At 50.3% G+C, this 13,130-nt stretch overlaps 1 protein-coding gene across 2 annotated transcripts in view; it reads right to left on the reverse strand.

Annotated features, from left to right (window-relative positions):
* POU6F1 (POU class 6 homeobox 1) overlaps positions 1 to 13,130 on the reverse strand; it is a 40,610-nt gene that overhangs the window by 3,489 nt on the left and 23,991 nt on the right. For both annotated transcript variants that reach the window (XM_077170922.1, XM_077170923.1), the window contains 9 exons: positions 11,765 to 11,859; positions 10,124 to 10,319; positions 6,723 to 6,844; positions 5,687 to 5,912; positions 4,898 to 5,157; positions 4,095 to 4,223; positions 3,315 to 3,518; positions 1,527 to 1,668; positions 783 to 951 (listed from right to left, as the gene is read on the reverse strand). In XM_077170922.1, coding sequence (XP_077027037.1) covers positions 783 to 951; positions 1,527 to 1,668; positions 3,315 to 3,518; positions 4,095 to 4,223; positions 4,898 to 5,157; positions 5,687 to 5,912; positions 6,723 to 6,844; positions 10,124 to 10,319; positions 11,765 to 11,812 — 1,496 coding nt within the window. In that variant the 5' untranslated portion in view covers positions 11,813 to 11,859. The remainder of the gene's footprint in view (positions 1 to 782; positions 952 to 1,526; positions 1,669 to 3,314; positions 3,519 to 4,094; positions 4,224 to 4,897; positions 5,158 to 5,686; positions 5,913 to 6,722; positions 6,845 to 10,123; positions 10,320 to 11,764; positions 11,860 to 13,130) is intronic.

Genomic DNA, 13,130 nt, shown 5'->3' on the forward strand with positions numbered 1-13,130 from the left:
TGAAAGGCCTCCATTCAGTGGAGTGATCATAATAATCCAACTACTTTTTAAACAATCACTCCAGAACTTTGACACCCAAACGAATAAAGTCTGCAGAGAAGTCATTTTGAGAGGGCTTTCCAAAGATCAGAAATGAATGGCGTGTGTGCTGACCTCTTTCAGTAGCATCACTAATATGCTACTCTTTCTGACAGAGCCTGGATATAACTACAGAATTCCCAACATGGCACTCACATCAGCCCTTCCTAATCTAGGGGTTTGGCAGACAGATGAAACCTTTTGACCATCCCTGTGCCATACACTTATTCTTGTTTGAAACCTTCTGCTATCACTCAGTACTGGCAACAGAACTAGTCTGTAAGCTGCTCACAGAAAAGTCTGCTACACTCCTTCCTAGTCACACTTTATAAGAGCAGGAGATGGGAACACGAGAGGGGTGCAGTGGATTATAAATGAGGACAAGACCAGAACTGAAGTTCCCACTTCTGTGCTATCTTCCTCCTCCCTTTAGGATTCCTGAATGGATTAGGGTTCCCCAGGCAGGAAAAAATAAATAAATAAATAAATGCTAAAAAATGGAGGGTAAACTTCAGGGGGCCCCTGGAAGAACTAGATCAGTTTTTGGTTACGCCAGGGGTTCATATCTAACTTTAAAAAGTCTTCCTTATCTGGAAGAAGGCAGGAGATTATGGAGAGGGGCCTGGTGCCTAGATCCCCATGAGTGTCCAGTGGCACCAGGCACTTGGGCAGGCCCTGACCTTGTCCAGGGCAGCCTCACTCACCTGCAGATGGCCGACTGGCTGTAGGCTGGGCCTTCTGTCGCCGTCAGAGCCTGACCCACCTGGGTCTGTGTGAGACCCAGGGAAAGCCGCCGAATCTTAAAGTTCTTGGCAAACTCCCGGATCTCTTCTAAGTTGATCCCATCCTCATCCAGACTTGGAGTATGTGGCTCTAAGCCGGAGAAAGGGACCAGGGGTGAGTGTGTAAGATGGGAACCATTATTGCTGATCTGGCCCATTGGTCTGGCCTGGTGTGGCAGTGAGGGATGAGGACTTTGGCAAAAGGCTTGTGCATCCTTCCGACCCTAACCCCCCATGATCCCAGGACAAACAGAACTTGGAGGAAGGAGACCTGGACCAACCTGTCTGAGTGTAGGGGTGTACCTTTTAGGTTCCTCCTCATCTAACTGGTGACCCTTCCCCATTCTTCCTATGCCTGGCTGCAAATATACAAGTTGGCAATCCAAACTCCTCAAGTACTGGGGGAGAGACCACAGCACAAGTAGCCAATGGCTTCACCTCTCTGAAAAGCAGCCAGAAAGCAAACTAATCGGCCACCACTATTATCATGTCCAGAATCCAGGTCAATGGGAAGGAGAATGGGAAAATCAAACCTTTGCATCAGGCCTCTGCCCGACCCCTTCGAACTTGGGTGAGTTTATTAAGGAGAGCAGCAACTGAAGAGGTTGTGGTGCCCAAAGAAACACCTCCCCGCTTCTCTTCGTGCTTTCTCCAGGAGAAACTTACTGGATACCAGCTGGCTGACGGTAGGAGTCTCTGAGCAGGTAATAGGGATGGGAGCAGAGGCAGATGGCTTAGCCGCTGGGGCTGGGCTGGTGATAACTACCGCAGGCTGGGGCACTGCTGGCGTGGGCTGGATAGGCTGCACCTGTGAGAAGACAGCCAACAGGCCCTGCTGGCCACATGCCTGGCTCAGAGGGTTGGATTCCCTGTGCAGACCAGAGGCAGGGCATGAAGTCTTCACTCACCCAACCCATTCCCATCTGTGTCCCATCAAAAAGCAAGACTAGAAGCTGCTTATCAATACTGCCCAATAACAGTGACATCCTGAGTAAGCACAGCAACATGACCAATCAAGCTTGAACCTGGCAGACACAGGCAGGTAGGTCAGAGGCTCGGAAAGACTCAGTACACTTGACCAAAACCCAAACAAATGCCCACCCCTGGGATAACTGCTCTCAAATCTCTGCCCTCAAGGGAGAAACCCAAATCTGATTCTAGAGTTTTCCAGTCCTCAAAGGTCCATTAATAGGGAACTGGTTAAATGATTTCTGGGACCTCTCTACAATGAGATGTGCATAGTCATTAAAAAGAATAAGGCATATTTCTTAACTGCTGACATGGAAGGATCTCTGAATCACAGTGTTAAGTGAAAAAAAGTAAGGTGCAAGATAGCTTTCTTTTTTTTAATGGAATATATTTTGAAAACACATAAGAATTTACAGAAAAAATCTTGTCATTTCACACATTATTCACCTAACATGTAATATAACCGTCCACATTTGTAACAACCTTCTGAAATTAGTGCTCTTGTAATCCCCATTTACAGAGGAGACCAAGAGGTTATTCATAAAATTCAGATGCAGCATACCAGCCTACCACCTTTGAGACCCACTGGCCTCAACATCACCTGGGTACTTGTTAGAAATGCATATCCTTGGGCCCCATTCCAGATTTAGTGATTAAGAAACTCTGGGGGTGGGGCCCAAGAATCTGCATTCCAGCAAACCCTCCAGGTGATTCTCAGGTTTGAGAACCATTGGTCTAGCACACCACACTTCTTACAGTTCCCTAAAGGTGGACTGTTCAGTCTCACAGCCAACTCCACTTGGGTCTTTTTGATACTGTTGCCTCTGTCTGGGTTGCCCTTCCTTTCACTCATCCCTTTAGCTGAGCTCAGGGTCCCTTCTCTATGAAGCCTGGCCTAACCCCACAGTCTGTCAAGACTATCGGAAGTTCTCAAGGTACCTTACTCATGCCCCTATCACAGTGTTTATCATGCTGACTTGTAACTGTCTCCAACATTGGGCTACTTAAGGCTGGGAAGGGTAGTCTTAGTCAACTGTATGCCTTCAGCCCTTGGAATATAGTAAGCACTCAACATATGCTCCTAGAATGAAAAATAAATGCATAATCAAAGTCCCAGCACAGAGCAGCGAGGCGGAGGAGTGATGGGGTGAAAAAGGTGGTGGAGAATGAACCTCTAAGGCTCTTGCAGCCATTTGTTCACCCTGGAGCTAATCCAGGCCCAGTCTACTTTGAACACCACCTCCCTGGCCTTCTCAAAATGGCACTGGCCTCTGGGGATGCGTATACCTGGGGCGACGGTGCTGCTTCCCTAGACAGAGCACGTGTGGGCTCATGTGGGCCTTCTACACATGTGGGACGTCCCACCACTTTGGGGAGGTGCTCTACTCTCCCAGGGGCCTCAAAAAAGTTCCTCCTGCCCAGCAGTCTGGAGGGAAGCAGTCCATGCCAGACACATTGCCTGGCCCCCACCCCCAGCCCTTGTACCTCACTCTTAGCAGGGCACTCAGGAGTGCTTGGCTTCCGGACAGCAGCGGGTGGAGGCAGAGGGCTGCTGGCCAGGGTCGCAATCACCTGGCCCTGGGCGTTCAACAACAGCTGGGGGGTCACAGCCTGTACCTGCAGGCTTTGGGCTGGTGCAGGGGCTGCCACGCTAGCCGAGTTCACTACCCATGGAAGTGTTCCAATAACCTGGGAGGAAATAAGGCAGGGACCGCAGAGGTGAGGCCGGTGTCCCGCTCCACCTCCGACCCAAATAACCCCACACTGGCAGAGTGATTTGTCCTAGATTAACTAGGACAAATCACTTAACCCTTCCGGTCCTCAGCTTCCTCATCAGTAAAGATTTTGGTCTCTAGGGATGTATTCTATCCCCAGAGCTGTGGGGGAGCAGAAATAGGTCTGTCTGGATGTGGACTTAGGCAGACCAGACCTGGGAACAAATCCTTGCTCTGACACGTTTGCCATATGGCTTAATTTCTCTGCACCTCAGCCTTCTTCCTTGTAAAACAGCAATAAAAATCTCCACCTAATAGATCAGGACTCAAAAGGAAGTGAGATAGCATATGAGAAAGCACTTACTTAGTACAGGTTCTGGTCACAAAATGGGTGTGCCATAAATGAGACCCCCCCACCCCCAGCCCCATCTGGAGTGAGAGTGCTGCCACACAGGAGATGGAAACAGCATCTCGGCACCCTGGCCCCTCCTGGCCAGCTTCTCCACCCCCACCCTCACCCCCACCCCCAGCCCTGGCTGGGACCACTTGCCTGGCCCTGAGCATTGGTGAGGATCTGACTGCTGATCCCTGGCATGCTGGGGATGGCGTTGGCAATGACCGGAGCTGTAGTGAGGGAGCCCAGGATTTGGGTCTGTCCCCCGAGGGAGGCAGCACTGATCTGCGGGTGGAGGAAGAGCTGTGCTCAGAGGCCACAGGGTGAGAAAGAGCCCGAAGCAGAGGGCAGAGGGCTGCGGGCACTGGGTGGGGAGGGAGGGATGCTGGGCAGATGTGAATGTGGGCTGCGTGCCCACGACCACCAGCTGAGTAGCCTCCAGGGCCGGGGATGCATGGGGAGGGCAAGGAAAAATGGGGCCATCATCGTGGAAGAGTAACTCTCGCTTATCTTTTGGGACAAGCCTGAGAGGGTGGAAGGGCCAGACTGGAGAGAATGATGTGATTCCAGTCACACTGTACAACTTCCAGTGGCCAGCCAGGAGCCACACTGGACATTCAGAGATCGGGTGAGGGGCTGTGAGCCTCCAGCTACACCCTAGTGACAGCTCACAAGTTGGCAGTCCGCAGATATCATCCCACCCTCTGAGGCTGGTCCAGTGGTTCAGGCTCTGGAGAGTTTGCCCTGCCTTCTTGGCAGATGTTGTCTGCTTTGTCTGGGACAGGCTGGCAGCTGCAGGAAAAGGCCTCAGAGGGAGCCTGTCTCTGCTGAAGGGTTAGCAAAGGACTGTAAGGGGCTGGTCCTCCACCACCTTTCTCCCCTGTAGGAAGGGTCGGTTCCACCCTTGACCCAAGATTCAGTCCATCCCTGGCCAGCCCTGGGCAAGGGCAGCCGCTTACGATTCCTGGGCTAAATGCGAAGCCTGCAGGCTGGACGGTGATCTGTGGGGGGGTGTCCACTGGCTTGGGGGTGGGGGCAGCGGCGGCGGTGGCGGTGGCAGCAGCGGGCTGCGGTAGCATAGCAGGCGTGGTCTGCAGCAGTGGTTGGGTCTGGAACAGCGTCTGGGGCTGGGCTGGTGGCCGGGGCTGGGCCAGAGAGGAGGCCTGTACTGGGGCAGCTGGTACGGGTGCCTGGAGAGCGGTGTTCAGCACAGCAGCTGCTATGGAGCAAGGCAGAGACAGAGGTGCTCAAATGCCTAGCCGCAGCCCAGCGCAGCTCCAATCCCAAGGGATCTGGCACAGGAATGAGAGGGGATGGGGGGCAGTGGGGCCCCAGGGGGCAGGTAGCAGCAATTCCCTTGATCCTTGAAGGGATGGCACAAGCCAACATCTCTCATCCCCCCCTCCCTTGGGCTTGGAGAGGTGTAGGTTCAAGAACCCGGTGTTGACTCTTCTTGCAGTCCTTCTCAGGCTGGTCATGGGCTGAATTCTGGCGTGGGGAGAGAGGGGCAGTCTCAGGCAGTTGGCTGACGTGCTAGAGGCCTGCTGGGCCAGCATGGTTCTGTGGCCTAGAGTCCCGAGGTGGTGCAGAGGCTCTGTGGCTGGGTGCCTGGAACACTGGATCCAGACTCCAGTACTGTCACCCTGGGTGGGCCGCGGGTTCTGAGTCCAATTGGCAAGCACACGTGCAAGGATGGCAAGATGGAGTGGTGGGGGGCCTGGTGCAGTCCTGGGGAGAGTTGCCGTTACCTTGGAGACTGGCTAAAGGTGGCTTGAAAAGTCCCCCCGTAGGAGAAGCAGCGGTAAGTCCTGGGAGGGCAGCCACGGTTGCTGTAGGAATTGTCCACACGGCCAGCCCCTGCTGACCAGCCACTTGACCTGCAATACTGATGGGGATAAGAAGAGGTTGAGTAACTGCCCCTGCTGGAACCATAACTCCTGTCAGAACTGTGGCTAAGTTTTCCTGAGTCAAGACCTGCAAAAGCAAACAAGATTTCAAAAAGAAAAGAAAAAAGTAAAAAATCAACATTGACAGCGCAAACACTGGGTCTCTCTCAGACCCAGCTGAGCACAAACAAAGCATTCTGAGGGCAATGGGAAAAAGGCAGGGAAGGGCGGGGAAGGGCCGAGCCCTGGTTGGAGGCCTGGCCCGGAGTATCCTGCCTTCAAGAAGCAGCCCAAATGGGGACAGGGCCCTGCTCTGCTCACAGGATGGGGAAAGGTGCACAGGCCCCTTCCACCGCCGTCTGCTGCCTCCCAAGCCTTCCCCAGGGCCCCTGCCCATAGGACCAATGCTTTAAGGCCCAGGAGCAGTGGACAGGGCCTCCAGGAGGCTCTGATGGAGGGCACCCCTGATCGGATGCCTTGGAGCTGTGTGCATGCAGCCAAGGGTCACTGGGAGCTCGGCTGGCCTGAAGGCTCCTGGAGGCAGCTTCTCACTGTGCTGGGGGCTGCGACCTGGCTCTAACCGAGGACTCTGAGCAATCCATTAACTCTTACAGGCATCTACTGGAGAGCCTGACAAGGGCATTCACTCATTCAATTATCAGATGAACAGGAACTCCAGTGGCATGAGAGAGTTAAAGTATTGCTGGACACAAGGAAATGACCCGGCAAATGCACATCTGCTTTTCCAATGGGTCTGATCTGGGGCAGGGGAGAGACCAGGGGTACCTAACAGGAGATTCCCTCCCTCAAGCCAAAGCCCCTTCCCTGCCCTGACTCGTGAAGTTCCAGATCTCATGATGTCCCATGCCCTCTGTTCAGCAAACCAGGGGGCCCTTACCTGGGGGGCAGCTTGTACAGCAAGTGGCGTCAGGGTCTGTGATGCCTGAGGCTGGCTTGGGGCTTGGCTGAAGGTGGCAACGGCAGGGGCAGGGCTTGGAGGGATCCCCGGGAGTAACTTCTCTTCACGTGGCATTGAAAGAAAGAAGGACAGGGAGTGAGCCCGATGTGAGTGGAGCGGGGCACCGGAGTAAAACATCTTGTCTGCGTCTGGAAGGGGTAACTCTGCCGTACATTGTACTCCTGCATAGGCCCAGCTCAATTGCTGGCCTCCCCTGGCCCAGGAGGCAGCTTCCCAAATGCGACTGCCAGGAGGCCAGGGAATCCTGCGCCAGACCTGGAAGGTAAGCCACCGTATTCCCACATCTAGAGGAAGAAAAATGTAGGACTATGCAGAGTTAGATGTCAGTCCCACGTTTCCTGGCTCCTTAGGACACTGTGACCTCCCACGTAATAGGTGAAGATGTGGAGGAAAGGAACCGGAATCAGTAGGAACAGTTTCCCCTGGCTCATCAAGCACCAGGGTCACTGCTCAGCTTTAGGCATCTTACCAGCCCACCTTCAGGGTGTTTTCTGGATGCAGACGCTGGCTCCCTGTGGAACAGCAGACAGCTAGGAGTGGGAAGCCCTAAATCAGCTAGCCTCAGGGCTCCTTACAACCCTGCAGCCCCAGCTCACATTTTAATCTGGAAAGGCACCAATTTATAAAAAACTTATAAACTCCCTTATAAAATACTAAAAGAAAATGAAAAGGCAGCTATATCTTCTCTGTGGAGGAGAGATATATTTCTAGGTATCAAAACAAAATCAGAAGCTCACATAAGAGAAGGATAATCTAAACAAATGATAATTTTAAAAACATCTTGCTTGGCAAAATGTAATGAAACCTGGGTGGGCCACAGTGGCTCAGCAGGCAGAGTTCTTGACTGCCATGCCGGAGACCTGGGTTCGATTCCTGGTGCCTGCCCATGCAAAAAAAAAAAAGGATGTAATGAAACCTAACAAGTGAAAAAGTGGAACTGTGACAAGTATAAGTGATAAAAGCTTACCATTTGAGAAATGAAATATTTATTTTATGCTCATATATTTCACTTACCGCTGAAGACTGAACCAATACACGGAACCATCGACAATATACCTTTTTCTCCATAGCATCACCCAATTTAGCTTTATCACTGCTTATTTTTCTGGTATAACAGGCATGTAGTACCTTAAAGCCAATTAATTTTCCTCTCAGTGGCAGCAAGATTTTGTGTTTTTCCATGTGATAACTTCCTTCCATATAACCAATTAATTTCTCTTTAAGAGGAATTGAGTGGTTTGTACCTCAAAGAAAAATATTTTAAAAGGACCAGTGCAAAGATATTCAAAGCAGCACTGTTTATGACAGTGAAAAACTAGGTAATTTGAGAATGGCTAAAACCAGAATGGAGAAACAAACTGTGGTATACCAGGTGTGTGAACCACTGTCATTAAAGGAAACAGGCATATGAAATAGCCTGGTTATAAGGGGCATAGTGTACCCTTGGTGTCTGCAGCTGTAAAAATATGGATATGTGACAAGGACTGGATAGTAATTTAGAATGACATAAATCACTAGATTCTGTTTTCATCCTGAAAAGGTTTTCTATTACTTAGTTTTGTTTTGTTTTAATAAGAGGAAATTCTTAATATTGAGTACCTCGAAAGGTTCCATTGAGGCAGCGATCTAAGCTAGCAGCTTCCTAAGAGCTACCATCAAAATACTTCCCTTACCTGCTTGGCACTGATTAAAATTCCTTTAATTTTGGTTAAATTAAAATTAAAGGAAGAGCCTTTTGTGAAAGGCTTGAATATACAAACCTCTGGAAGAAGATGCATACTGACTGCCATAAGCTCTCATGTTAAAGTGTAAGTAATTGATTTAGGATCCATTTCTAGGAGCAGAATTAGCTAAGGAGTAGAATTAAGGTGAAAAAAGGCACTGGGCCCCAGAAGATATCAGATATGGAAGATCAACAAAAGGATGAAAAGGGAAGGCAAGGGCGGGCTACGGTGGCTCAGAAGGCAGAGTTCTCACCTGCCATGCCGGAGACCCGGGTTCGATTCCCAGTACCTGCCCATGCAAAAAAAGGTGGGGTGGGGGAGGCAGGGCACTAAGGAAACCTCCCACATTTTCTGAGAAGGGGATCCATCACCACCCTGGTCTGCTGAATGGAAAGGGTGATAGATGCAGGGTCCTGTGTTCCTGGCCTGCTCTCCAGGGCGCTGCCCATTGCGAGCAGGTGTCAACCCACCCTGGCTTCCATATGGAAGCAGACCACTGCGTTTCCAGGCTAGGGAAAAGATTGACTTATCATGCCTCTATTCTAAAGTGTGGGAAATAATCCAGGTTACCAGGGCTCCAAATGAATCCGCATATTGATTTCCACATAGAGCAAGTAATGTGAGGTCTTACAGTTTCCTTCTTAAGGAGTCACTATTTCTCTGAGTGTCTCTGTTCTCATTTGTTCTCTTCTTGGCTCTCCTCTTGCCCTCCGCCCCCAGCCCAGCTCTCCAGTGTAGGGAAGGAGTGAAGTATGGCGGAAGGCAAGGGGAGGTGAAGCATGGCAGGGTCTGGGGGAACAGGCAGGGGAGGCCCGAGGCTTGCTGCAGAAGGAGATGTCTCCTCTGCAGGGCGTTAAGGAGGAGGATCGGTCGCATGGTGTCCCGTGGCCAGACAGCAATGCCTGGCCTACAGCCCAGCTTCTAGGACAGCCTGGCCCTCTCACAGCTGGACTGTAGGCAGACTAGGAGAGAAGATGTGAGTGGATCAATCATATTCACAGTGGAGGAGAATCAAGCTCATGCCCCAGGGTCATCTCTGGAGAAGGACAGCAGGCTTGACCCACACGAGCCCAGCTAGAAGGAGGGAGCTGGGCTTCTGCACTATACTACTTTACTGGCATCCTTAGTCTGAGGTAGGTAAGATGCCCTCCCATCCCCTGTTCCTGAGACCTTCCAGCTCTACTACAAAAGGTACTGAGTTGGCTAAGATAAATAAATTAAATAAATAAATAAAAAGGCTCTGAGTTGGAAGAGCTAGCAGGATCCTGAAAGGACCAGATCCTCTCTGGATTAGGCCTGAGGGTCTTGTATAGACCTCTGAAGTTGATTCAATCCTCTAAACTAAGCCTTCCCACTCTCCTCCCACCTCACCTTGACCCATCTCACTTTCAGGCCTGGAAGTGACTGAAACTAGAACTGCAGTTGCAGGGATAAGGAGAGTGGGGCAGCCCTGGCCGCTGGCCAGAACACAGGTTGTCCTTCCAATGGACAGGAAGTCAAGACCCTAAAGGCACATGGGCTATGCTGGCTGCTCAGAGTGACCACAAGAAAGGAACTCAGGCAGAGCAATGGCAGATGGGAGCAACGGCCTCGTACCAGTTGCCTCAGCAGAAGGGTCTGTGTTGTCTGGCCCAGCTTCACCAGCAGGTCCACTGGCTTCGGCAGGGCCTCTGCTCTGGGAGCCCTCGGGGGCCACACCCTCCAGTCCCTTGCTCTCCTCCTCAGCAGGGGCCTGGGCATCCACACCAACTTCCAGCACTCGGATGGTCTCGTGGCCTGACATCACGATGACCTGCAAGCAGGAGACAGAGGACGCTGCTGGTGGAGAAACAAATATAGGCCCTGGGGCCAGAGCTCTGGGTATGGTATAGGGAGAGAGGAGAGGACATTTGGGCTGCAAACCTCCTATTCAGAGAACTGTGTGCTCTGTGAGAATTCCAGAGCCTGGGGCAGGCTGAAAGCCCCTGATTCCAGAGAAGGAGCTGCTAGGATAAAAGAGACCCTGGTGATGGTGAGAAGGGTCTCATGCAATGGAAAAAAATCCCTCAGAGCCAAGCTACCTGGGGATATTTCTGTTTGCTCCCTCTCCTGGCTTTGGTTCTGGGAGTGGTAAATGGCTCACCCTCCAATCTTATAAAGACATCCTCTTAACTGCTGGAATATTGGAGTGTGGTAATGAGAGTCCCTTACATGATAGCCATAACTTAAGCTAGGCCAGGGAGACCATCCCTCTTCACTCCCCATGAAACCACAGTTCCCCAAAGATAAAGGGGAATTTTTAATTCCAGGTTGAGTAAATTTTTAAAGCTCTCCTGATTCCTTTTATTTCCCAAACCCTGCAAGCTAACTTCCTGAAAGAAGGGTCAGGAATTCTGAAGACTTAGTCTTTCCCTCCCAGTCCCCCTCCTGGACTGGAGCCTTGCAGCTAAAGCCTGTGGGCCGGTGGCTCTAACAGTGCCATCTGCTGTGGCCACACTCAGCCTTCAGGGGTGTCCTCTGTGCACAAGCGATGCAGGTGGTCCCTTGAGCCTCCCTGAGATGCCTGGTCATCTCCTGCTCCACACGCAGCACTTTACCCCCAGCACCGAACTGCTTCTAGTTAGACCATTCAAGGATCAGAGACAAACTGTACATGACAAAACTTTCTGTCAGACCCTCTCTGCCCCTGGTCCCTGCCCAAAGCCACTCCCACAACGCAACACACCCCTTAAATCTGCAAACTGAATCCGGCCAGAAAGACTCTGTGGGAAAAAGTCACAATGTGACCCGTAAGGGGAGTATGAGTGATACAACCCCCCCCAAAGCAGCTCCCTTTCCAACTCAAACTTGACCTATAAGGGACTTCACTCCAACTACATATTATGAGATTTTAATCTTTTTTCTCCTTTTAAAAATCACATAAGTAATAAAGGATCACTGAAGAAAAACTAGAAAATATGTACAATAACGACAAACTAGAAAATATGTACAACAACGACAACAAAAACCTTATCAGATGTCTGGACGTTTCCCTATGTAAACATACATATTTGTACATTTTAATTTCACTTTTAAAAGTCACAGCTTACGTCTCCAAATTCAGCCCCTGAGAAATCCCAGCTGGCAGCTGCATTGATGGACAGGTGAAATGGCCATGTACTTTAGTAAGAAACAGTCAAGCAGGGGCTCTGTGGAGTCTTCTTCCCTTGCCCACATCCTTTGGTCCATCAGGGATATCCCCCGACCCCAGAAAGATACCTGCTCGTTGACAGTCAGAGACGCCTCTGGCCCAGCCACCGGATCCATGGCCACTTGTCAGGGTAGGGTGGGGGCCGACCCCCACCTAGTGCATCCTGTGGGGTGAGATGGGGTGGGAGAAGCAGAGGCTGATGTGACACAGTAATATAAATTCCAGACCATCTAGAAAAGTCAGAAACAGAAGGAAGAGGGAGAGGCTAAGTTCTCTCAAGTATCTGTAGAAGTACAGGAAACAGGATTCTAAGAACTTTAAAAGTTACGGCATCCCACGAGAGCCTATACTCAGGAGGAACCAGGAACATCTGTGCACAGGGTGACAAGAGGAAGGAGAGAACCAAGTATCCATCCCAAGAGTTCCCCTGACCAACGGGAAAGAGCACAGCCAACAGAACCCAGGTATTCAGAACCTCAGACACAGCTAAGGAGCACTGTGATACCCAGAGTGGAAAAGCCTGGAAGACTTCCTAGAGGAGATGGTACAGATGGAAATGAGTTAAAACAATAGTCTCAAACTTTAATGTGTATTATCATCACTGAGAGAATGTATTAAAATGCAGACTCTCAACCCTCAACAGACACCTCCCACCCAAGTATCCTCAGAGATTCTGATTAAGCAGTGGGTCCCACAGAATCAGATCTCAGGTGATTCCAAGGCAATGATTCAAGGACCACACTGGCTTGTAACACAGGAGGCAGGAAGACATCCAGATGGCAGGGCAGTCTGCCACATGCAGTGAGAAGGAGTGGGAAAAGCATGTGTGAGGACAGGTGGTCTGTCTAGAACCACAAACCACAGTCATAATAAAGGTAATGAATGGGTGAAGCCACTTATACAGGAAAGAAGACAACTGACATAACTAACGTTTACTTTGAGAGCCTACAGTGTTTTTTTGGTAACACTAATTCATGATTAATTCATGCCAGCTCTGTGGAGGGGGGGAATTATTATTGCCATGTCACAAGTGAGAAAACTAAGTTCACCATTCCCTTTTCTCCTCCTTCTCCACTCCTTAGGCTTTTGTTTTTCATTTGAGGTAAAATTCACCTAACATAAAATTCCATATTTTAACCATTTTAAAATCTGCAATTTAGTGGCATTTGGTACATTCAGAATGATGTGTAACCACCACCACTATCTAGTTGCAGAACATTTTCATCACCCCCAAAAGAAACCCTGTGTCCATTAAGCAGTCACTCCCATTCCCCCTCCCCCTCAGTCCCTGGTAACCACTAATCTACTTTCTGTCTGTGGATTTACCTATTTTAGGTATTTCATATAAATGAATTTCTACAATGTGTAGCCTTTTGTTTCTGGCTTCTTTCACTTTAGCCTATGCTTTTAAGGTTTGTCTATGTTGTAGCAGTA

This window comes from Tamandua tetradactyla, chromosome 7 (genome assembly GCF_023851605.1).
Source record: "Tamandua tetradactyla isolate mTamTet1 chromosome 7, mTamTet1.pri, whole genome shotgun sequence".
Taxonomy (NCBI): Eukaryota; Metazoa; Chordata; class Mammalia; order Pilosa; family Myrmecophagidae; genus Tamandua; species Tamandua tetradactyla.